Consider the following 23912-nt stretch of genomic DNA (forward strand, 5'->3'; position numbering starts at 1 on the left):
AAAAAAAAAAAGAAAGAAATGCAGGAGGAGGTCTTTGGATGGAAATCATGAGTCTGGCTTTTGACTGTTGAGTTTAAAGCCCATTTGGGAGGAAGACAGAGAGGGGCTCCATGTAGACAGAAAGGCGCTGCTATTATCGATTTTATGTTTTCAAGTACTATTTGAACTTTTTATTATGTGCATGTACTACTTTTGTGTTATAATAGATTTTAAATAAAATTACATTAAGGCAATAATTGAGAAGCTGGCCCAGGGCCACACGTGAGAAACATTGAATTGCTCGGCCAACAAGGGCTAGGCTAGGAGGTGTCCCTGGTCGCATTGTTTCTCTGTTTTGTGAACTCCTTATGTCACTGCATATTGTTCATGAATGTCCGTAGGAAAATCCTCTGCAAGGCGCCCACGATGTTCCCCCAGCACCACTAGCAGCCTCTGCCATCTTGCCCGAAGGTACGGCCATGGCAAGAGTATGTTCTGAGCAGCTTCCATTTCAGGGGATCCTCAAACATCCAAGTATTGTCTTGGCTAAAAACAAAATGAATCACTAATTTGGGCAACTGTGTGTGTGTGTGTGTGTGTGTGTCCCATGGTGAGTGGCACAGCTTGGTGATAGGAAGGAGCCCTGAGCTGGGGACAAGGACACTTGGGCTCTAACCCAGAGCAGCAGTCACCCCAGCTGTGTCTCCACGCCGATCTCATGGCCTCTCTGGATCTCCCTCACTTGCCTCTAACATGAAGGAATCCAATTCAAATCATGCCCTTCAAAGATCCTTGCAGGTTAGACATTCTGGTTTTTCTACATTTCCTTCTAGACCCCAATGCTAGCCTTGGTCATATATTCTTCCATTTCTCTACTTTACCACAGAGCCTCTGTAGGGCTGAGCAAACAGAAGGCTGGAGTGGATGGCACCCTGGGGTGGAGAGTTTGGGCTCAGAGTCAGTCCCATATCCTTGGGTTTGAACACCGTTGCTGCTTCTCACCCACTGTGTGGCCTGGAATGAGCGAATTATCTTTTCTGAGCCTTGGTTTCTCCCTGTATAGAGTCCCTTCCAGGTGGTGATACAGATGAGAGATACTTCTTCTTAGGGGCCTGGCACGTAATAGGTGCCCAATAAAAAGGGAAATTCTTATCATTGCACCAGAAAGTAATGGTAGGAGACCACAGAGGCTATTCCCTCACCTCCTTCAAGGTTCCTCAAACGCCCTTCCTCCAGGCACCTGTGTTGCCACACCTGTGACTGTATGAGTCATGCTCTGTTGAAATTGCCCATTGGTTCCCTAGCTCCCTCACTAGTCTGTGAACTCCTTGGGGTCCTGGATCATGACTTTCACCCCCTAATCCCCAGGACTTGGCATGGTGCCTGGCCCTGAGAACTGTTCTCCATACCTTTGTCAAGTGAGTGTACCCACGTGTAAGTCTGTGAGGACTGCAAGTTTTGGAGGGTAGTTTGGTCTCTGGCCCAACCTTTTGTCCGGCCCACCTGTCCTAGCTCTGACTGAGCTAACCTATCTTGTACAGATGGGGGCAAGGAGGGCTCTCTGGGCAAACCGGTAGAAGCACCAGGAAGAAGGCTTGTTTTTAATTCATTGCAGCCTCTTTTATCAATGACAGCAGGGGCCACAGTCAGCATCACAGAATTACTCTAATTGCCTCTGAGAACTCTCGCACTTCACATGTTCTGGGAGGGCCCCCTCAGCAGGCCCAGGCAGCCCTGATGACTCCCTCCTGTCCTCGCCAATGAGCTCCTCTGGGGCTCCCATCAGTCAAATTCAAGCTTCTCTTTTCCACAGCCTGCCCTGCTCCTGAATTTTCTGTTTTGGTGAATAGCACAGCTACATTCCTGGACACCCCAGCCAGGAATGAGCCTGGAGTCTACCCTCCACCCTGGGTATCAGGGGCCCATCCTGTGCTCCAGGCCCCTGCTCCAGCCCTCGTCCTCTCTTAGCTAGGCTGCTGTGGCCTTGTCTGCTAAATGTGCAGCCCCTACAGCCCACTTCTCCTGCTCCCTCTTCCTAGAGCACCTTTACCCCCAACCTCGCTCCTCTGGCCAACTTCAATCATCCTTCCAGCTTAGGCGGGACTTCCGCAGGAATCCTTCCATGCACTCCATCATCCCCCTTGGGTTCACCGTCCCGCTCTGTGTCCCTGGACCCCCATATTGGATCATCTTGTTGTGTGCTGCTGGTTCTCTCTCCCTAGCTTGGACTGAGAGCTCTTTGAGGGCCTAGCTGCTGTGGGCCATCTCCCTCCCCTGCCCAGCACCTGCTACAGGGCCTGACCCTTAGAATGAGCCTGGGTCAGGGTTTGTTGGAATGGAATTAAACCCAGCACACTCATGGAGAAAGAGCCTAAGGAGAGAGACAGCTTTCTACAAAGAAAGGGGGGCTGCCAAATGCTGGGGGCATCTCCCGATGCCGGACAGCATGAGACATAACCAGAGGCTACAGGCCCACTCAGACCATGGGTGAGCACCTGCTTGCGAGGACATTTGCTCATCTGCTCCCCTGCTTTCTCACACCAACTGGCCACATCAATCAGGCCTTGGATGGAGGCACTTTTCAGGGGCTCTGGCTCTCTGGGACCCAGACCCCACTTCCCAGATGGCATAACCATAACATAGGTGGCATGAGTCCCTCTTGGCTCTTCTCTGTCCTCACTGGCCAGTCCTTGGATGAAGCCGCTAGCTGGGGAGTCCTGCAGACACACACTGTCGGAGATGCTGGGGGGCTTGGCAATGACCCAGTCTCACCCTTCCTTGTCTAGACAAGGAACGAGCCCTGGAAAAGGACATGGCTGGAGGTCACAATCCAGAAGCTGACTGAGTGGAGACTAGACCTTGGGTCGCCTGACTACTTTGGTGCTTTTTCTGCTATAGCGCTGTCATTCCCACCCACCCCCCAAACTCTTCAGAAGTCCCTCCATCACACCCTCTGGAGTACCCACATCTGCCTGCCCACATTCTTTGCCCTGGGGTGTAGGCATGGGAAGGGGATGGCAGGTATAGGAGAAGAACAGTTTGTGCATCCATCAGCTCCCCTGCATACCAGATTGCTGTGCGGCCTTGGGCACATAACCTAACCTCTCTGAGCTTCAGTTGTCTTCTCAGTAAAATGGGAGGTATAGACTCTCATGGGATTGTTCTGAGGAATCAGTGCATATGAAGAACGTCATTTGGTACCGGCTCAAAGTCAGNTGTGTGTGTGTGTGTGTGTGTGTCCCATGGTGAGTGGCACAGCTTGGTGATAGGAAGGAGCCCTGAGCTGGGGACAAGGACACTTGGGCTCTAACCCAGAGCAGCAGTCACCCCAGCTGTGTCTCCACGCCGATCTCATGGCCTCTCTGGATCTCCCTCACTTGCCTCTAACATGAAGGAATCCAATTCAAATCATGCCCTTCAAAGATCCTTGCAGGTTAGACATTCTGGTTTTTCTACATTTCCTTCTAGACCCCAATGCTAGCCTTGGTCATATATTCTTCCATTTCTCTACTTTACCACAGAGCCTCTGTAGGGCTGAGCAAACAGAAGGCTGGAGTGGATGGCACCCTGGGGTGGAGAGTTTGGGCTCAGAGTCAGTCCCATATCCTTGGGTTTGAACACCGTTGCTGCTTCTCACCCACTGTGTGGCCTGGAATGAGCGAATTATCTTTTCTGAGCCTTGGTTTCTCCCTGTATAGAGTCCCTTCCAGGTGGTGATACAGATGAGAGATACTTCTTCTTAGGGGCCTGGCACGTAATAGGTGCCCAATAAAAAGGGAAATTCTTATCATTGCACCAGAAAGTAATGGTAGGAGACCACAGAGGCTATTCCCTCACCTCCTTCAAGGTTCCTCAAACGCCCTTCCTCCAGGCACCTGTGTTGCCACACCTGTGACTGTATGAGTCATGCTCTGTTGAAATTGCCCATTGGTTCCCTAGCTCCCTCACTAGTCTGTGAACTCCTTGGGGTCCTGGATCATGACTTTCACCCCCTAATCCCCAGGACTTGGCATGGTGCCTGGCCCTGAGAACTGTTCTCCATACCTTTGTCAAGTGAGTGTACCCACGTGTAAGTCTGTGAGGACTGCAAGTTTTGGAGGGTAGTTTGGTCTCTGGCCCAACCTTTTGTCCGGCCCACCTGTCCTAGCTCTGACTGAGCTAACCTATCTTGTACAGATGGGGGCAAGGAGGGCTCTCTGGGCAAACCGGTAGAAGCACCAGGAAGAAGGCTTGTTTTTAATTCATTGCAGCCTCTTTTATCAATGACAGCAGGGGCCACAGTCAGCATCACAGAATTACTCTAATTGCCTCTGAGAACTCTCGCACTTCACATGTTCTGGGAGGGCCCCCTCAGCAGGCCCAGGCAGCCCTGATGACTCCCTCCTGTCCTCGCCAATGAGCTCCTCTGGGGCTCCCATCAGTCAAATTCAAGCTTCTCTTTTCCACAGCCTGCCCTGCTCCTGAATTTTCTGTTTTGGTGAATAGCACAGCTACATTCCTGGACACCCCAGCCAGGAATGAGCCTGGAGTCTACCCTCCATCCTGGGTATCAGGGGCCCATCCTGTGCTCCAGGCCCCTGCTCCAGCCCTCGTCCTCTCTTAGCTAGGCTGCTGTGGCCTTGTCTGCTAAATGTGCAGCCCCTACAGCCCACTTCTCCTGCTCCCTCTTCCTAGAGCACCTTTACCCCCGACCTCGCTCCTCTGGCCAACTTCAATCATCCTTCCAGCTTAGGCGGGACTTCCGCAGGAATCCTTCCATGCACTCCATCATCCCCCTTGGGTTCACCGTCCCGCTCTGTGTCCCTGGACCCCCATATTGGATCATCTTGTTGTGTGCTGCTGGTTCTCTCTCCCTAGCTTGGACTGAGAGCTCTTTGAGGGCCTAGCTGCTGTGGGCCATCTCCCTCCCCTGCCCAGCACCTGCTACAGGGCCTGACCCTTAGAATGAGCCTGGGTCAGGGTTTGTTGGAATGGAATTAAACCCAGCACACTCATGGAGAAAGAGCCTAAGGAGAGAGACAGCTTTCTACAAAGAAAGGGGGGCTGCCAAATGCTGGGGGCATCTCCCGATGCCGGACAGCATGAGATATAACCAGAGGCTACAGGCCCACTCAGACCATGGGTGAGCACCTGCTTGCGAGGACATTTGCTCGTCTGCTCCCCTGCTTTCTCACACCAACTGGCCACATCAATCAGGCCTTGGATGGAGGCACTTTTCAGGGGCTCTGGCTCTCTGGGACCCAGACCCCACTTCCCAGATGGCATAACCATAACATAGGTGGCATGAGTCCCTCTTGGCTCTTCTCTGTCCTCACTGGCCAGTCCTTGGATGAAGCCGCTAGCTGGGGAGTCCTGCAGACACACACTGTCGGAGATGCTGGGGGGCTTGGCAATGACCCAGTCTCACCCTTCCTTGTCTAGACAAGGAACGAGCCCTGGAAAAGGACATGGCTGGAGGTCACAATCCAGAAGCTGACTGAGTGGAGACTGGACCTTGGGTCGCCTGACTACTTTGGTGCTTTTTCTGCTATAGCGCTGTCATTCCCACCCCCCACAAACTCTTCAGAAGTCCCTCCATCACACCCTCTGGAGTACCCACCTCTGCCTGCCCACATTCTTTGCCCTGGGGTGTAGGCATGGGAAGGGGATGGCAGGTATAGGAGAAGAACAGTTTGTGCATCCATCAGCTCCCCTGCATACCAGATTGCTGTGCGGCCTTGGGCACATAACCTAACCTCTCTGAGCTTCAGTTGTCTTCTCAGTAAAATGGGAGGTATAGACTCTCATGGGATTGTTCTGAGGAATCAGTGCATATGAAGAACGTCATTTGGTACCGGCTCAAAGTCAGTGCTTAATAAATGGAAGCTTCCCTACATCCTAAGGGTCCTGACCCCTAGTTCATGCCCTTTTGAAAGCGTTCCGTCCAGGGCCAGCTGTAGATTGTTTATTCCTGGGGATGAGGAAGGAAGAAGGAAGGAGGAAGGAGGAAGGAGTTTAGCGGAGACCCGGGCTGGGCACAGATGAAAGGCGTGTATTTCTCCCGAGGCAGGAGGGCTGAGACCGGGCAGCACTGCTGGCCAGGGAACCTTGATGGGACCCGCAGCTTCTGGATATTCGGACACTGGCGGAGTGAGACAGCTTGGCAGGCTGAGTACGGCCTGCAGCGCCCCCGTGTGCCTGCAGCGAGAAGGCAACCTCCCAAACCACCACCGATGGTCTGCAGATGTGTGCTGCCAGGCCTCCTGCCCCGAAGGGAAAGCCGGGTCCAGCCGGCAGGCCCGGAGCCGGGTTCTGTATGAGGCAAGGGAGAGGCCTGAGACCCAGCCCTTTCCAGACTGTTCCTCAACAGCAGTCCTGCCACCACCTGCAATGGTCAGTCGCTGCCCAGCATCTACCAAATTCTCTCCCCGAGACCAGTGCACACGAAGCCCCTGCTCGGCTCCTGCTCTGTTTTTCCCAGGCCCGACCAACAGGGCCAGAGAGCCAGAGGAGAGCTTTCACCGGCTTATCACAGCACCGCAGTGTAAACATCCAGAGCAAAAATGCCATTTTAATGTGTATCTTAATAAACTTGCAAATTGCTTGTGTTACCTTTTGTATGATTTTGAGTGCCGTTAGTGGGGAGACACTAGACAGCTGTTTCACATGTGTTAAGGTTTTACTGTAGAGATTTGGGGAGTGGGACCGAAGGATGGAATCCCAATTGGACCCCAAGTCTGACTGGGGTTCAGAGCAAAGACGCCCCACTCTCCTGGGCCAGCCCAGCCCATCACTCTGTACCGAGGATATATTCACTGGTGGCTTCCCCCATGGACCCTGACCGCAGGGGACAGGAACTGGGTCATTAATCTTTGTGTCGGTGACTCCCTCCTAGAAGGCACAGGTGAATGTCTGGCAAATCACAGGGGAAAATGCAAATGAGAGCTGGTGAGGTTGGGACCAGGGTGGTGGCACGGGGAAAGGCAAGCAGAGGTACGGCTCGGTAGTAAGTCCAGAAGGGCCCTCGTTGAAAACACCTCTGAGCTCTCCTGGTAGGACATTAAAGCTCTGTAGCCATCGATACGCGAGAGCCCTGGATTTGCTGGTTTCTCAGGAAACAGCACTTGACTGGGAGGCTGACCGGTAGCTTGGGGTGGGACAGAAGGGAGGGTGGGGGCGTGAGGCTCCGCAAAGGTGTCTTCCACAGAAGATGTGACTTAGCTCTGTCATCAGACACGCCTGGGGTCCCATCCACCCTCTGCCTCTACTGGCAGTGACCTTGAACGCACAGATCCTCAACTGGACGATGGTTTCAGGAATCTTTCTCTTGCAGGTTTTTTTTTTTTTAATTCAAGTATTGTTGACACAAAATGTCTCATTAGTTTCCTGGGTACAACATAACGATTGGACGAGTCTATAACACTATGCTATGATCACAAGTGTGGCTATCATCTGTCACCATACGACCCATCCCAGTGCTACGGACTGTATTCCTCATGCAGTACCATTCATCTCCGGGACTTTGTCATTCGGTAAGCGGAAGCCTGTACCTCCCACCCCCTTCATCCATTTTGCCCATCTCCTTCCCCCACTACAACCATTAACTTGTTTTGTGAATTTAGGGTCTGCCTCTTGCAGTGAGAATGAGACAATGGGTGCGTGGCGCAGGGTAAGCCCTCAGTGGGTGGCTGCTTGACTACACCAAACATTTCCAGTAGAGGCACTACTGCAGCCCTTCCTTCCCCACCCCAGAGTCTAATCCTTCCCTTCCCCTGCCGCTCAGAGCCGCTCAGGTGCTGACCTTGGTTCTTGCCCTTTGAGAACACAAAAGTAATCAAATGAGAACTCCACCTATCCTTCACCTTCTTACCACCAAACGCACCTGCGTCTGCATATTCATATTTTCGCCTTTCTTCCTGTTACCATGGAGGAGCTATCCTGCTCCCACCAATTGCTCAGAACCCCTCTGACTTCTAGCCCTTGTAAGGACTTCGCTGTTGAAATTATGCCCTCTCTCCTGGCTTATGGATTTCTCCCTCCCTACTGGGCCATTCCCATGAACATACAAATAGGACTGACTATCTCCTGTTATAAAATATAAAGTCCTCCCTTGCACCCCCCATCTCCCTCCAGCTGCAGCCCCATTTCTCTTCACAGCCCATGCAGCATACATGTTTTCTGGACCCCATGCTTCTTGTCCTCCAAGGGGCCTGTGCTCCAGGACACACAACACATGGTGGCACACAGAGGGACCAGGACTGAAAGTCTGAGCCCAGGATGGGGAAGATTCTGGATTCTTTGATGATACATATTGTACTTTTATTTTTACTTTAAGTAACAATCTCTTTTCTGCTTATAAATATATACTCATGGTAAACACCCCCCAACTCATGGAAAAATATAAAAAAATGAAATAAAGGCCAGTGATAAAATCAATAAAAAATAAAATGAAATCAATCATAATCCTGCCAAATAGAGGCACTTTGGTGTGTTTCTTTCCATTTTTTCCCTCGAAACATATACATTTAAAAATTATATATTACATGTATATATATCTTACATACATGAACACACATGATATATATGTGTGTGTCTCATGCACTGTGCAGAATAATGGCAGTCCACCAAGACAAACACAGTTCCTCCGCACAGAGCAGAGAAAGGCAATGAACAGTTCGAAACTATGTTGAGCCCCATTTTGCTGGCCGGATCCAGGCGTGTGGACTCAGAGGAAAGGAGGTGAGAGGAAAGGTGCAGGGGAAGGAGGGATGAATGGCCATAGCTCTTCTGACCAACACCAAGGATTTTGTTTAATTGCCAATTTGACATGCAAATAAATGATCTCACTTTTTTTGCATTTCTTTTATTGAAGGTAAAGATGAACTCAAAAAACAAATGTTTATGGGCCTATGGTCTCTCTTGTGCGAATTGATGGTTTATATTCCTGAACTTGATCTTATTCACCTCTGATTACTCTGCCACAAAGGGGAACTGAAGAGTGTTTAAATGAACAAATTCCTTGAGTTCTGATCCTCTGCTCAGCCCCAAAGACTTGGAGCATCCCTATCAGGGGAGTGTTTGCATATGATTTTGATACAGATTCCTATGTTGCAACAATACGCATTTTCTGAAAGCTTCTTGAGTCCAGCATGGTGCAAAGGAAAAAGTATTTGGAGCTAGAAGACCTGGAGGTGAGTTTTAACGAACAAAGAAAAGTTATTTTACTTCTCCCAGCCTCAGTTTTTCCATCTATAAAAAGGAGATAATAAGGAAACATTCCACTCAGTACTGTTGCAAAGAATAAATAAAGTCATGGGTAACCAGCACAAAAACAGAATGCATCTGGCATGGCTCATACCACACAGCCAGCCCTCAGAAGACCTTGGATTCTGTGCTGATTTTTCCTTCCTTACATGGATGGGCTATCAGGAGGAAGAGAAAGTAAAGCGTTCTCTGGAGTGAGAACCCTCAGAAGAGGTTTCCTACAGGAAGTACAATGTGAACTGGGCCATAAAGGGTGGAAAGAATTCTGGCGTGGTGGGTGGAAGAAGGGAAGATATTCTGGGTGTGGAGACATGGTTAAAATGGAAGCTTGGACTCAAGCTGTCCTAGTAAATGCTGCTGTTATTCAGTTCCCAGTATGTGCCAAGAGCACAGCAGTTAATCCGAACGAAGCAGTGTATTATTTCTATTTTTATCATCATTGTCCTCCCCCCCCTTTCCCGATGGGGAAGCAGAAACTCAGAGAGGTTATGTGACTTCCCCAAAGCCACACAATTGGTCATTGGTGCTGGAATTTGAATCTTATCCCAAATCCCATACTCTTTTCCCCAGAACATCTCCAGCACGCACAGAGGGGTTCCTAGGTCTCCGACTTCAAGAGAGAGCTTGCCCTTGAGCTGCAGAAGCACAAAGGCACCTCTGCTTCCGGGTCAAGGCCACGCACTTCCGGGGCAGTCCGACCAGGGACTGAACGGGGCCGGGGGAGGGTCTAGGGCCTGGCCATTGCCTTTCAGCACCCGGCGGCTCTGGGGGGCAGTCTTCACTCCACATCTCCCTGTAGAGTCGTGCGGGCATGCCTGTCTGAGGCTCTCGTGTCCCGTCCTGCTCCTGCCACCTTTTGTCTTTCACGGGCCTGAGCCCCAGTAAACCTCTCCCACTGCCAGCTCCATCTGTGTGTGGCCCTGAATGCCCATCCTAGTGTGTCCAACCCCCGCAGCCTGGTGCGGATGGGACATCCCTGAGAAAACCTGCCTGTGGGGGCAAGGGGTAGACCGTGGAGGGTCTTGAAGGATCGTAGTAACGAACACTGAGCTTCCACCTGGTGCCAGGCACCATGTTAAGTGATTTCTTTTGACTTAAGATTTCAATTAACCCTCATAAGAACTCTGAGAGGGAGCAATTGTTACTCTATTTTATAGACAAGCAACCCAGAGAGTTTCAACACCTTGATTGTCCAGGTAAAAGCCTGTTATGGGGCAGTCTGGCTCCAAACCCTGTGCTCTCAGCTGCATCTTTCTGGCTGGATGCCAGAGGCTCTCTGGGCTTGCCCTGCTGTGCAGGAAGTGATAGGGGGTTTGTGCCCAGCGGATTCTTGGAGGGCCTGCCATCTCTGTCCTACTCAGCCAGGCTTGGCCCGTGCTGCAGGCCACAGCCAGGGGAAGGGGAAGCAGGAGGAAGGAGAACTAGTTCAAGTGAACAGCAGGGTCTCACAGAGGTTAGGAGGTCATGTGGAACATTCCGCGGCGCCAGCCCCACCGGCAGTTGAATATGCTGTCATGCTAATTTTTACCCAGTTCCTCTTCAGCCCCAGAACCAGTGTGCCCACACTGTGGCCACATGCTGTGCCCACCCCCCCTTCTGCCTGTGGTTCTGGAAGGGGAGTTTTCTCAGCTTAGCTTGGACTGAGGGCTTATGAGAGGAGCTGCCTGGCAGAGGTGCGGGCGGCAGCAACTCTCCTTTGTCTCTTAATCTTACTGGTGTCAGACAGACCTGGGTTCAAATCCCTCTCTGCCTCTTACCAGCTGGGTGTCCTTAGTCAAGTTAATTTTTTTAGGTGGTTATTGCTATATAACAAACCACACCCCAAACTTAGTGGCTTTAAGCTGCAACCCACTGTGATTGCTCATGAGTTCATGGGTTGGTTGGACAGTTAGTTCCTCCTCTGTGGGCCAGGCTTGACCAGCCTTCGCCGAACTCCCTACTGGGACTGTGGCCAGCTAGAAGCTGGCTGATGAAGGATGGCCTCAGCTGGGGTAACTAGACCCTGCTGCACAGGCTTACTCATCCCCCAGTGGGCTAGCATGGACTAGTGTTCATAATGTGCCAGGAATGCCCAGAGAGTGAACGAGCAGCACGCCCAGCCTCCAATGATAGGCTGCGAAGTCACATTGCAAAGGCCACGGATATAAGGATGTTGAACTGGAGCCACATACCTCATCACTGAACCTCACTGCGACTCTGGTGGCCCATTTATAGGATGGGAATACTACCACATATCATGTGATGCTCCAGTGTTCCCTGTCCTTTTAGGGGGTGGTCACTCAGGGGCTGCCACAAGAGCAGGCACGGGAGAGGTGCAGGAAAACAAAGTTCATTAAACTCATAGGTCCTAGAGAGACAGAGTCACTGTAAGCCGAGAGGGAGGGATCACGTGGGAAGAGCGCCAAGGGACCAGCCTCAGCCATGCACGTGGGGAACCGAGAGACAGCGAGGAACCTGTGGGTGAGGGCCTTTACTGTGGGGCAGGGCGGATACACAGGCACAGGGCATGAAGGGACTTCCTTGGTCGCCTTCGGTGTTTGACCAGCACTAGGTCACAGTCATGGGAGGTAAGAGGGGGAGCTGGTGGCAGGGGCCCAACTTACCACCCTGATACTCCTGGTTCCTTGGACTGGGTGCCCACAGCGTGTTTGTGGGGGGTGTTGAGGCAGCAGGAAGAGATGAACTTCTAAAATTTACGATACACCTAGTACACCATGGGCTCCATGAATTTGTTTTGAAAGTTAACCTTATAAAATATAAAAAACAGAGGAGATTCACCGTTGGAGGAAACCATCCCTTTGTATCTGGGAAACTGAGTGGGGGGTCCTGAGTCACAATAATTAGAGTGATGCACCAGAACGTGCCCTCCAGCTGCGGGAAGATTATGACCATCCCAGTGCAGAAAAGCGGAGGGTTCTGCTTGGTATTCCTTCCTTCCTTCCTTCCTTCATTTATGCAGAGAATCAATCAGAAAACAGATAGAACGAGCCTGTCGTGTGATGTGTGGGAGATACTGGATGTAAAATAGAGAGGAAACAAAGCATCAAAATTATGGGAGGGGTGTGTGGGGTTGTCAGGGGACTTCCTTGCAAGCCAGGTGATGAGTGTGGCCCACTGCCTTGGGGAACGAGGAGCCATTGAAGGCTTTAGGCAGGGATCAGTATGGTGGTTTCCTTGTCATTTCTCAATAGCTCTCAGGTGGCTGCTTGGAGAATGAAGACGTGGTTGGTGTTGTACAGTGCAGGGAAGAGACTAATTAGATGTTCAGAGAAAGCTTGCACGTGAGTTTGCACTCAGAAAGTACAGAACACAGGGGAAGCCTGAAAAGCGAGGGGGGAGCCAAGTTGCTCAGAACATTAGCTGCTCTACCTTCTTGGTTTAATTCGGTCATTCATTAAATACATGTTTACTGAGCCTCTACATGGGTGAATAAAACAGACAACAGTCCTTTCATTTATGGAGCTCACATCCTAAGAAAACGAATTTTCATGCTTAAAGGCATAGTTCCTATTTCCCATGCAACATGGTGTCAACTACGCACCCACCTCCCCATTTGCTGGCGAACAACTCCAGTGCCGGGGCTCAAGGGGAAGGGATGGTCACACCCGCCCCGTTTTGACTATAGGCACTCTTCACTTTCCACATCGCATTTGGGCCCCCCTCTAGCCCACCCTCCCCCTTAAGTTGAGAGGGGGACAGTGGAACTGTCCCCCTGTGAGAACTCGGTGAAATGTGCCCATCGAGTGGGCTCATCAATAAGGGACGGAACATATGAACAAGTGATTTCAGCCACAGCCAAAGACATTACCGGGTAGTGCTTTGAGCTTTATTCGTGACCCTGCCCCAGAGGGACCCCTCAGAGAGTGCTGGCCCTCCCCAGGGGAGCTGAGCCTCTGTGTCTGCACTTTGGGCGCAGTGCCGTGGATGGGCTGTGGGGGGTCATCTGCACTCCACGCCCGCGTCCTCGTTGTGGTTGCAGTTGTGAGAGCCCCAGTTGCTCTTTTGGCAGTACCAGAGGCTCATCTCTGTCCCTCGACAGGCAACGTCGTCCAGCAAGATCTCCCCTTGGCCTGGATATAGGGAAAGCAGGGAGAAAGAGGAGAGCAGGGTTAGGGCCAAACTTGCATTTGGGGTAGACTGCCAATTTCCCTCACCTCCACTCGGGCCCAAGGTGCTGATGGCCAGTCTACTCTCCTGCCATGATTCTGCCTCCCTTCTTCTTGCCCTTTAACAAAAGTCTCATCCAAAGATTAGATGACGTAGGTTAAGATATATAATCTATTTTATATTATTAATACTTAATCTGTGCACTGTTTGAAATTTCCTTTTTTTAAAATTTGTTTTAAAGATTTTATTTTTATTTATGTGACAGAGAGACAGCCAGCGAGAGAGGGAGCACAGCAGAAGAGTGGGAGAGGAAGAAGCAGGCTCCCAGAGGGGGAGCCCGATGTGGGGCTCGATCCTGGAACACCGGGATCATGCCCTGAGCTGAAGGCAGACGCTTAACGACTGCACTACCCAGGGGGCCTCCTGGGGGCCTCCCAGTGTTTGTCTCTTTCCTGCTTATTCCCTGCTGCCTTACCCACCTTCCTCAAATGCCCTTTGAACCAGGCCGTCCTCTGGTTCGAAAGCATTCCCACATTCCTCCAAATCCCCTCCTTCTGTTGTAACTGATTTCAGATCAACAGAACAGGGGGAAACAGCAGGATGACAGATTGTCCCAACTTAAGATGGTTTGATTTATGATATTCCAAGTTTACGATGGTGCAATCATACTTGGAATTTTGAATTGTGATCTTTTCCCAGGCTAGGGATATGTGGGACGATGCTCTCTTGTGATGCTGGGCAGAAGAAGCTCCCAGTCAGCCAGGTGATCACGAGAGCAAACAACCCGTACACGGTACACGTACAACCATTCTGTACCCAGACCGCCATGCTGTTTGTCACTTTCAGTACAGTATTGAGTCAATGACATGGGCTGGTCGACACTTTATTATAAGTAGGTTTCGTGTTAGATGATTTTGCTTAACTGTGGGCTAGTGTCGATGTTCTGAGCACCCTTAAGGTAGAGGAGGCTAAGCTGTGATGTCTGGTAGGTGAGGGGTATTAGATGCATTTTCAACACAATGTTTTCAAATTACTACGTGGTTATTGAGATGTAAACCCATAGTAAATCCAGAAAGATCTGTATTTGGCTACAGTAATTGACACTTTTACACACAGTTTACAGTGTAGCAATCTATGTAAGTGTAATCTATATGAGGAAAATATATACTTTCAAGGAGTTTTACAATCCAACTGGAACTCAGGTTTAAAAAACAGGTAGGCACTGTAAAGTGGAGTAAAGGCAGAGAGTGTTTAGGGGTGGGGGCAGGAGAAGGCGGCCTAGTGTCCCTGCCAGGTCAGCTCTTGTGGCCAAAGAAACAGTCTCAACCTGGGGATTTAACTACTTTTTTGAAAGTTTGAACCTTTTGCTGAAAGATATAGGCCATCCTGGTGTCTAGTTTCCAGATAGCTGAGATGACACCCGTGTTTGCCCACCCTGCGACTTTTCTGTTCTTCCAGGATTGGCACCTCACTGTCCTTCAGAGAGCCACGGCTCACAGATACCCTTGGCCATGGAGCAGAATGGCTTCGCAAGCTGCACAGTGACCCATGCCAGGTCAGCCAGAGCCCCAGCCCAGCCTTTGCTGTCCAGGTCTTCTTTGTCCTGGGATGGCCAGCCTGTACGGATGGCACCCCGGGGCACTGAGCAACAGGACTTTTCAGTTTCTTAAACCAATCCTTTGCTTTTAACCCAAACTCACTGAGTCCTTGCAACCAAAGGAAAAGCTCCAGGAAAGTGGCTGAGGACCCACTCACCAGGTACCATTCCGGTAAGGGCGGTTCCCCTGGAGTAGCCCAGCATGCGGCAGAAGACAGTGGCATCTGAATCGTCCCAGCTGTCATCACAGATTGTCCCCCAGACACCATTATAGTAAACCTCAGCCCGGCCTCTGTTCCTAGTGCCGATAATCCGGACGCTCTCCATCGAAGCCCTTTCACCTGGGTGAAAGACATCCGTGGGACAGGTGAAGAGAGCAGCCTAGGGCTTTGTGTGGATGCAGGCTCTGCCTTTTCACTGTTGGAAGTTCTCTCATTCTGGGGCAGGGGGAGTCCCCCTGCTTGGCTGTCACCAGAGCCGGGAACATTCTGCGTGTGGCAGCAACACAACCCAGTGAGTAGCCTCCATCCAGCTGTGGCTGGTCCTGCATAGCCAGCCGGCCACATCTTGCCTTGTCTTGTGGGGAGAAGAAGAGGAAAAGCAGAGGGGAACATGGAAGGAGGGAAAAAAAGGAGGGAGGGAGAGGGGGAAGGAGGGCAGGGAGGGAGGGAGGGAACAAGAAAGGAAGGAAGGGGGGAGGGGAAAGGGGATGGGAGCTAAACAGTTGTGCTGTGGCTCTCTGTAGTCAGTCCTGGGCAGGCTTAGTCAAAGGATGAGTCTGTTAGCGTTTCCCAAAATGAGGGATTTCTCTGAGAAACAGGGTCTCTCCCCCGCCACACCTACAGTTTTCAAGCACAGAGTTCCCTTGAAGGCACACATTAAAGAGAATAGAAATAATAATTACCTTTTTGACCTTTTTCTCCCTGTAGTCCCTTCGCTCCAGAAGATCCTGTCACAAGGGGAAAAAACAAAAAAGAACCCACACAATTTAAAGGAAACCAAGCCAGGCTGCCTTCACCCTTCTTTGCCAGCAGTAGGGAGGCGGGTGGGGGTGGGGAGGTCAGATTCTCTCCTCCAGCTTTGCCCGTGACCTGGCATGATGGGGACTGGATGTACCATGAGCACTACTGGTTGAGCAGGACGAATGAGGCCTGCCCTAGAGCAGGAAGGGTTTAAGCTAGATCAGTGAGGAGCAGTGAACAGGTGAGAGACGGGGAGCGGGAAGCATCTCGTTTGTGGAAAGCTCCTGTGGCCAGGGCACGGCTGGGCTTCGTGCAAGCACACGTTCACGTGTCTGCCCCTCTGGATGCCCAGGCCGTGCCTCGCTCCCTTCCGTGTGCTCGGGGCTGAGGGCCATCCCAGCACAGAACTTGTCCAGGGAGCCAATAACCCTCAACCCCTCTGGTTCCACGAACTCCCAAAGCCCTTACCACAGGGCCTCTCCTTAGAACCCACAAATCACAGCCTGAGGCCTTACCTTTCGCTCCTGGCTCTCCCTTTTGGCCTTTCAGTCCAGGCGCACCCGAGAGGCCTACCAGGCCCTGTGTCCCCTTTTCTCCCTTCATGCCCGCAGGGCCTGGAGAGGAGAGAGACCTCTTTAGTCCGATGTTCTGTTCTGCTTTTCTAGGGGGACCAAGGGCCTTGGTCTTTAATGACTGGCTTGTCCTCGACCAGCACGTTCCCCACCGCCATGAAGGGGCTGCTTGGACATTCAGCCTGTGCCCTTGGTCTACCTGTGCAAGGTGGTGAGGGCGGGGGTGCTGGGTACTGCTCTGATCTCCCCACTGGCTCTCACATGAATGCTGGTTGACAACACACAGGTAAAAACAGCTCACAGGATTCCAGAGGTGGTTGGTCCTCATCAGACCATGTAATTGTGTGGAAGTTCTGGCCTTTTGTGGGAGAACTTGCTAGAATGTTTCTNAGATTTGGTCCTCATCAGACCATGTAATTGTGTGGAAGTTCTGGCCTTTTGTGGGAGAACTTGCTAGAATGTTTCTAGGCCTCGAGATCTCCTTTAGGAAGTTCAAATAGGAACCGAATATCCGACTCAGGAGGAAAACAGACAGTTCAAGAAATGTGTCTGAGCGTAGTAAAGAGAAGGGCCATATGCACCCCAATGTTCATAGCTGCATTGTCCACAATAGCCAAATCATGGAAGGAGCCGAGATGCCCTTCAACAGATGACTGGATTAAGAAGCTGTGGTCCATATATACAATGGAATATTACTCAGCTATCAGAAAGAACGAATTCTCAACATTTGCTGCAACATGGACGGCACTGGAGGAGATAATGCTAAGTGAAATAAGTCAAGCAGAGAAAGACAATTATCATATGATTTCTCTCATCTATGGAACATAAGAACTAGGATGATCGGTAGGGGAAGAAAGGGATAAAGAAAAGGGGGGTAATCAGAAGGGGGAATGAAACATGAGAGACTATGGACTATGAGAAACAAACTGAAGACTTCAGAGGGGAGGGGGTGGGGGAATGGGATAGACTGGTGATGGGTAGTAAGGAGGGCACGTATTGCATGGTGCACTGGGTGTTATACGCAACTAATGAAGCATCAAACTTTACATCGGAATCTGGGGATGTACTGTATGGTGATTAACATAATATAATAAAATAAAATAAAATTTAAAAATGAGCTTTTGATTTCAAAAAAAAAAAAAAAGAAATGTGTCTGAGAAGTTTCACGCTGGCACACATCAGGGCAGGGCTGTGGAGACTAGAAGTGCTCTGTGGGAAGCACTGCCCTCGGGGATGGACCACGGGCAGGGGCTTGGAAAACTGAAGTGATCATAACAGGCCAGCGGCAAGGAGCAGGAGGAGGACGGGAGGAGTTTCAGGGGAATGGAGGACGGAGATGGACCAATGCAGGCATGGGGAGGCAGATTGAGGCCTTGCAGCCGGGGACCTGGGACCTGGAGGGGAAGGCTGTCAGCTCCACGGAAGCTGCACGGCCGGAAGCCACCAGCTGACCGCCGGGTCTCCAGCCCCTTCTTCCCCCTTCTCCACCCTCAGCTCGGCCCCTCCCTCTACTGCCTCAGGTCATTGAGTTCTGTCCTTCTCCAGGTTTTCAGGGAAGACTCTGAGGCTTGAGGGACAGAGGCCTGGAGTCTTAGCCTCACACAGGCGTGGGCCCCGACCGCGCTGGGGGAAGGTTACTGACGCACGTTCCAAGTTAACAAGATCTGCCCTCTGAGCACGAGCCTTTCCAGGCATCATTCTGAGAAATTAAAATGAAGTCGGCCCTTTACCTGGAACTCCCGATTCTCCTTTTGTTCCTTTCTGTCCTTGAAGTCCTAAGATCGAAATACAAGAAGGGGGGGGAGATAATAAAACTTAGATATTAGACACTTTTAATCTTAGACAACCTCTATCTTTTGTCTGATTAATGCAGATGGAAAGATACATTGGTTCTCCAAGATTGTTTAAAGCCTCCTTAGCAGAGCATAAAAGGAGACAGACCGCAGATAAATGGGGACATGTGTTGGGGCGAAGTAGAAAGGTAGCAGATGAAAGTCGGAGTTAGACAGACAGACGGACTCTGGATTTACTGGCTGGCCTTCTTTGTCCGATGATAGCCTGACTCGGTATATAAATCCAATCCCATTCCTTCCTGCCTTCATTTTATTGGAAAAGAAGTGAGATATTGAAAAGAAAGTCATCTTTATTTCCAGAAGACTGTGGAGGGGACCCCTTGGCCCCCAGGAGTGTCGGGCGGCCCTCACCCACAGCAGAGGCTCCATCGCTTCGTGTGGCTAGGCCAGAAGCCCCAGGAGCTCAGAGCGGCTACTGCAGACCTGGTCACCAGAAAAGCAGGACGCCCTGGAAGGATCTGAGAGGGCAACTAGTTCAGCCCCTCATGTGAGGCATGGGACAGAACTGAGCCTCAGTGAGCTGCTTCCAAGAGCGGAAGGCACCTCAGAGGTCAGACCCTGGCAGGCAGACCCCAGCCCACCACGGGCCGTTTGAACCTGCTCTGGTCCCTCTTTTAGAATGCCTCACCCCTCCTGTCCCCTGGAGAACTCAGATCAAGCCTGGAAGACCTGCTAAGATGTCCCAGGTCACTTGACTACGAAGCCTTCTCTGGCCTTGCCTGTGGATGGCGTCCTTCCTCCCAAGGCGGCAAGGTGGCCGGAGTCAGCCGGCCTGGGCTGGCATCTGCCTCTGTGACCTTGAGCAAGGTGCTGCCCTCCGGGGGCCTCACTTTCCTGCTCTGAGTCTCCTGGCCACCTTGGGGGCGGTCGTGGGACTGAAATGTCCTCTGCGTCATGCGCCGAGCCTCGTGTCTGGCCCTTGCTCAGTAAATGCTGCCACAGAGACCCCACAGCCCGCGTGTGCGTGCGTCTGTCTCCCCTCCAGGCGGAGCACCTCGGACCCTGGCCCACATGAGCTCCAGGCTCAATGCCCAACAAGCCCCCTAATTGTTCGCTGGTGACCTGAGGTGGCCCAGCAGAGACAGCACAGGTTTCCTCTGCTGATAGTCCTCTGAATTGCATGTATCAAGACCGGAGAGCAGCAGCCACACTCAGAAATCTGTCTTTGGCTGTTAGTAAATAGAGAAACAGTCCATACCTTGACCCTTGGCCCTCTGTCTGCTGCCTAGAGAGCGCCATATTGCAGAAATCTCTACCTTAAGAGTCTGTCCCTGGAAACCAGGTTCAGGGATCCCAGACCCTGTGACCTCCCTTTATTGTCACCTCCCAAAGCAGTGCCCATCTCCAGCTGTCCCCAAAGCACCAAATGACAACCACAGCCTGCTCAGACAGGAATCACAGGGACTCCCCTATTCACGAGGTCCACGGTCCCCATGGTCTGATCTTCACCCCCAACTCTTTTTCACAGCCTCCTTCCCAGCCCCTCCCTCCAGGGGAATCAGCTGAGCCAGGCACACTGCTAGGGGCTTTATACACACCCTCATTCCACCTTTCAGCTGCCCTGCAAGGTAGATCCATTTCCCTTTATACAGAAGAGAAGGAAGTCCACAGTCACAGATGCTAGGTGATTTATCTAAAGTCACACAGGGGCGGAGTGATGAAGTTGGGTTGTAACCCAGGTTTGGCCTCCCACCGAGTGCTGTAGCTCCCTATGTCCCATTAGCATGGCAGCTCACACCGTCCTGGAGTTTCCACTCGGGCTGTTTCCACCTGGTTCCAAAGACACTCCCAGCCCCCCTTGGGCCAACCCTCTCCCCTAAATGAATAGTGGAACTAGGGGCGAATCAGAATCTCCTGCACCGGGCTAGCGGCTTGTCAGTCTCCACCCCAGAGTTTCCAAGTCAGTGGATCTGAGATGCTGCATTTCTAACAGGTTCCCAGGTGGTGTTGATGCTGCTGGTCCACAGACCACATTTTGAGTAGCCCTGCCCTAAACAAATCTCACTGACGCTTTAAGGACCAGCTCCCAGCTCACCTTCTTCCAGCAGCCTTCCTGTCTCTGAGGCAAACAAACGCTGGTTTCTCCTCTAAACCACAGCTAACTGGGTTTTTTTGGGTATCGCACACGTATCAAGCTGAAGGGACCCAAAATATTTATTTGCAAAGTATTTATTTAGAGAAATTATTTTCTGCCAAGAAAACTGTTTCGTTAGAAATCACGTCTCCTTATTGTTTAGTGTTCAGCTGGTGTTTTGCCTAAAATCTTAGAATGTTCCTGCTCTGAGGGGAAATTGCCAGTTTCAAACCCAGAGTACTGTCAAGCTAGCAGGGACCTGGATATTATTCTAGACTATTCCTCACATTCCACAGAGGAGGAAACTCAGGCCCGGGGCAAGCTGGGGAGCAGGTCTTCAAGCTCTGATTGAACGTAGAAATTTCCAGTACATTAGGAAACTCCTTAAGTAGCAACTTGACATACAAGCTAAGTGCAGCCTGACAAAGTAAGGATGCGTTTAATAACTGACAGACCGCTATGTGGCAAGAAGTAAGATGGCGGGTTGGGGACCAAAATTGGGACGTGTGTTAACTTTTGCAGATATCTCTGAGAGATTTAGAGGAAAATCAGGACAGGTTTTATAAATGGCAACTTAGAAATGTGAGTTGGTAGAACTTCATAAATTCTGGGACGAACTCAGGACTTCGATATGGGGACTGGAATGAACTGAGAAATTATATTCACAATATAGGGCTTAATTGCTATTATGAATTACTCACTGTTGCTTACCTTCAAAGTAAAATGTCTTCACATACAGATGAGAAAATGGATTTCAGGTTATTTGCATTTTGGCTTTGCCTCAAGAGGAAAATAAAAGGACATAGAAAATTCAGATTCTTGTCGTATTTTAGACAGGAAGGCTGCTGAGATGCAGACCTTCTGATCAGATCGGTGCTTTGGAGCTTAAATGTTTTGGCTGCTTCTAACGTCATTTCCTAAGGTGGGATGGTAGAAAGCGAAATGCCAAGACCACAGGAGGAAGTGAGCCCTTCGTCATTGCCCAACAAGCTTTGAAATGGCTAAGGGATTTAGAGCTAAAATTAATTTTTGTGGGGTTTCTTGTTTCTTGCAGTCTTCCCCCCCCCCTCAAATCAAGTACTTTTGTAATCCTTTGAAAGATCAAAGGTTAGAAAAAAACTAAGCTTTGGGGGGGGGTTTTGATAAAATGCTGTTTTGTGAATGGTGAAGGAAATGACCTCTGGAGAAAGTCCTGCTGTGTGATAATGCCCTACGTAATACGTCGCGGTTTGTCTTCCCAACAGAACGAAAAAACTTTCCTTGTCACCATCTTTAATCTGAGATGGCTGCTTTCTTTCAGGAGGTGTCAGCACGGGGAGATGGGGAGATGTTCCACCTGAATGGGCTGGGGTATGGTAAGCAACCGTCCACAACAGAAGGATTTGGTGACTAAGAGATTAACCCGTCTGCTGTGGAATGGGAAGTGCGGGCGATTCTGACTTCTCTAGAATAACTTCTCTATGTTATTCTATACAACACAGTCTGGAGAAGCAAACTTTGGGATCTGACTTTGGGATTAAGATTTAGAGTATATTAACTGTGAGACCCCGAGGACAGGGTTCACCTTCGGGTAGTGTTTGCTGCCTCAGCCATGAGGTAGTGTGGTGATGAAACTGAGGGGTGCAGACAGATGAGCTAAGATCATAGGAGTAAACCCCAAACACAGCGCCTGACCCAGAGGCATTGTTAATCATAAACAGACTTCTTTTTTTTTTTAATAATTAATGCATGATAATGGGATCTGGCTGTTAACCTAGGTCAAGCCAAGGCACTATAATTTCTCTGTTTTCATCCAGGGAGGCTAGATAATCTCTTGAGAGATTAACGATTTTATTTACAAAATAGGAAATACATTGGTTTGAAAAACTGGCTTAATACGATCAAATCTGGACAAACACCATGCTACCTCTAGTTTGGGGAATACCAATGTCCTGACATGGAAAAGTATGCATTATCTTCCATCATCACCACCCATCCTTCCTTTTCCAACTTGAGAAATCTAGCCTCTCCAAGAGTTCATAAACCTCTGACTTTGGGATGTTATCTAGACCTGCCTGTGTGCAGCCAGATTATGGACCTGTGGGAATTCCCTCTTGTGATGGGACCATTAGCCACTAGATCGAGACAAGCATTTGGATTTGTGTGGGAAACCTATGCAATTTTACAGAAGTTGTAATCATCACATGCTCCAAATTGAAAATGTAATCACCATGTTTACTTGGGTAGCCGGAATTAAGGCATAACCATCAGAATTTACCTCGTTGGTATTCACCACTAGGCCTGATTGATGGAGATTCCCCCAAAAAGGTGCTCAACAAATATATGGGAACTTGATAATGGGGTTAAAATAATCCCTGGGCTATGGGCCAAAGGTCTCTGTGCTATAAGGGAGGTGGGTTTTGGGGTAAATAATGAAGAGCCATAACTGAGCCTGAGAACATCATGTTTCCTTCTCGGAATGGAAGGGCCTGCTGTAGCCTCAGCTCAAATCCTTCCTGACTTGGAATGGAGAGAGAAGGTGTCATTCATCAGAATGCCTGATGGGGGTAGGGGGTATTTTCAGGCTGCCTGGGGAGGGAGACAGCATGACAGATTGTAATGGATAAGGCCCCAGGCTTTGGGCCGGCCAGGCTAGTATTCCAGCCCTGGCTGTGCCTCCTCCTGGCTCCTCAAGTGTGGGCAAGTCACTGTGAAATAGCACTAACGAGAGTGCTTAGCCCACTGGGTTGTCATGGAAATGCTCATTATCAGGAGGGGCTCTAGGCATGGAGTACAGGGCAAAATCCCCTACCCTCAGACAGTGGGAGACACAGGCTGGGGACCTGGGGAGTAGGCACAGAGTTCCTTGTGGATAAAATCATGTTTACCCTGATATCCTTGCTTAGTTAAGAACCATCAGTCTGGCAATGGGGGGAGGGTGGGGAAGGGTGGGGAGAGAGACTCATTGTTTATAACTGAGGGATGAAAGCTGTCATCACTATGAAGTCAAGCAGAAAACTCAGGGGTAGGGCAGCCTCAGACCCTAAAGTCAGACCCCCTAAGATCTGGGACCAAGGAAGGTGAAAATATTTAAGATCAGGAGGCAGCCAACAAGGCAGGGACATCTGACCACCACACCCAGAAGGTGAAACCGTGCTGGGTGCCTTCAGGGGACATCTACATGGCATCAGGTAGCAGATCCCCGGCCTGCACTGACACACAGTCCATGAAAAAGAAATCAGCTCCGAGACTGGATGGGCTGGAAGCACAGCTGCCTGTGCCATAGTTCCAAATAATCTTCAGGAAAACCCCAGCAGTTGAAGGCCCAGAGTTCAGGGCCAGCCAGGACGTGGCCCCTACCCATCCCTCCAGCCAGAGCTCCTGACCCTCTCTCACATCCCAACCCTGGACACCAGGGACAGCAACCTACAGAGCCATCCTTCATTCCTCCATGACTTCGCCTGCTCTGTTCCCTCTCTCTGGATTTCCCTCCCCCTCCTCCCCATGGCCAGGCTCCACTCATTTCACCAGACTCAGCTCAAGCTG

General features: G+C 50.6%; 1 protein-coding gene across 1 annotated transcript in view; it reads right to left on the reverse strand.

The window, feature by feature from the left end:
* Positions 1 to 13034: 13034 nt before the first annotated feature.
* The window catches only part of MARCO (macrophage receptor with collagenous structure), a 50280-nt gene continuing 39402 nt past the window's right edge, over positions 13035 to 23912 (reverse strand). The window contains exons 12-16 of the mRNA XM_011222833.3: positions 18191 to 18235; positions 16404 to 16502; positions 15831 to 15875; positions 15085 to 15267; positions 13035 to 13292 (exon numbers count right to left, since the gene is read on the reverse strand). Of these exons, the coding sequence (XP_011221135.2) occupies positions 13162 to 13292; positions 15085 to 15267; positions 15831 to 15875; positions 16404 to 16502; positions 18191 to 18235 (503 nt within the window). The 3' untranslated portion in view covers positions 13035 to 13161. The remainder of the gene's footprint in view (positions 13293 to 15084; positions 15268 to 15830; positions 15876 to 16403; positions 16503 to 18190; positions 18236 to 23912) is intronic.

The sequence above is a fragment of the Ailuropoda melanoleuca genome, chromosome 2 (genome assembly GCF_002007445.2).
Source record: "Ailuropoda melanoleuca isolate Jingjing chromosome 2, ASM200744v2, whole genome shotgun sequence".
In the NCBI taxonomy this organism is placed as follows: Eukaryota; Metazoa; Chordata; class Mammalia; order Carnivora; family Ursidae; genus Ailuropoda; species Ailuropoda melanoleuca.